This window comes from Penaeus monodon, chromosome 28 (assembly GCF_015228065.2).
Source record: "Penaeus monodon isolate SGIC_2016 chromosome 28, NSTDA_Pmon_1, whole genome shotgun sequence".
NCBI classification, from domain to species: domain Eukaryota; kingdom Metazoa; phylum Arthropoda; class Malacostraca; order Decapoda; family Penaeidae; genus Penaeus; species Penaeus monodon.
In genome coordinates, this window is record NC_051413.1 from 27,724,634 (window position 1) to 27,726,471 (window position 1,838).

General features: G+C 35.4%; 1 protein-coding gene across 1 annotated transcript in view; it reads right to left on the bottom strand.

The window, feature by feature from the left end:
* Positions 1-1,383: 1,383 nt before the first annotated feature.
* Positions 1,384-1,838, bottom strand: part of LOC119591129 (beta-ureidopropionase-like) — a 6,112-nt gene continuing 5,657 nt past the window's right edge. Inside the window, 1 exon segment of the mRNA XM_037939843.1 lies at positions 1,384-1,719. Within this exon segment, the coding sequence (XP_037795771.1) occupies positions 1,630-1,719 (90 nt within the window). The 3' untranslated portion in view covers positions 1,384-1,629.

Sequence of the window (1,838 nt, forward strand, 5' to 3'; positions counted from 1 at the left end):
GAACCTAGATTCAGTTCTCAAATCATTTCCCACAAAGTATCTTTGCAAAGGCTGTCTTTTTATTAACCTTTGCTGCAGGACTAAAGTATCACAATTAGCAGCTTTGACTAGATTGCCAGTCTTGCCAGTGTTTAAAACAGGTGATGAAGCCATTTCCTTTGCACCTACCTTTTTGTGGGAAGCTTGGTTGGTGGATAGTTTTCATCACCCCCTCGTCCTGTTTCTGCCCTTAAGAAATATCTGAACTCTTTAAAGTTATAGTTTTGATAGAACCCACACAACAGTAAAATTTGCAAAGGGGTCGAGATCTGTCTAAAGTCACTTGTCTAGGAACTAATCCTAATGCACATCAGGGGTTTGAAGTTGTGCATCTTCTACAGGTTTTTCTTAGATCCTTTGACTTTACTACTGTTCAAAAGCAAGGCCAAGGCTTCTTTGTTTTCGAGTATTTTTTCATTTAACATTTCTAATGTGCCTGTGTGGCAATGACCTCTTTACCTTGTGTTCTAAGAAATTATTATAAATTCTGTAATTGATGTGAACCTTCAAATAGTTCAGTTTTCAAGAGTTTTAAATCTACCCTCCGAGCCCATTCACCTAATCCCCAAAGTATCCTCATTCCCTATTTTCTATTACTTTATGTTCCCTTTTCCCCTTTATAATTTTGGGGAACAGATCTTAAACATTCAATACTAATCTTCAGATGTAATTCTTCATTGCCCTTCTGTTCAGATAAATCATTTTTTTCTCTCTCTCTCTTTTTTTTTTAGAGACGGATAATTTGTTTTCTTATTACCCTCTTCTGTATTTACTTTTTAGCCAGCTTTCTACACCCACACTACATTAGTCATAAAATAATAGGTTTGAAGATATGAAAACCTTATCTTTATGGCATGCAGTGGGGGTGTAGATTCCCTCCTGCCCTGTAAACAGAAAACGTATGTGTTACTTGAATTTGCTTTATATGTTCTGACTTCGTGAGAGGGAGGACAGATGGTGTGCTGGGGGTTGTGGATGTGTTAGCCCTATTTCGTGACGAACGTAGGTGCCCTGTATTAAGGAATTTTTTTTCACAAATGACAGGCTGAAACATTAGTCAACTTTCAGAATGCAGTTCTAGAAGAGTATGAAGGATTTATATATTTTACTGACATTTGGCCTAAGCCCAAAAGATCAAGTAAGATTGTCACTAACTGAAGAATAGGACTGACAATGATAAATGCATACAATATACAAATATATTTCACTTGCTTTTTACATCTAACAACAGATCATATCAGAGCATGGCTCTGTCAAAAGAAAATTAGAATTTCAAGCATAATAATGTGTGTTTTAAGTAATATTTCAATATCAGTGGAAAGAAAAGGATAATTATAAACATCATTAGACCCATTCTCCTTATTACTACCTTTTATCAGATTCAAGCCAACAAGAGGTAGATGCCCACAGCACATCATTTTAGCACCTAAACATAAACACATCTACTTAAAATATGGTATTGCATTACATTTCCCATCATGACCATCATTCGCTTCTTGAAGTTTTAAAGAAAGATTGCACTGCTCCCACCTCAACAAAACTAACAAAAAAGGTAATAAAGAAAAAAAAAATTACATAGCAGCCAGTCACTTAGCAAACATCTTTGATAATTGGTGGTTGGTAATCTGGATGTATGGCTGCAGTAAGGGAAGATGCGTAGAGGTCCAGGCGTTGAGTCATCTGTGGTAAACATTAGCCACTGGTTATAATCATTTCCATAAAAATAAGGTTATCAAGAGTAAAAAAAACTTCTAATATAACTGTTTTAGCTTGATGTTTATATAAATCTCTCAAATTTG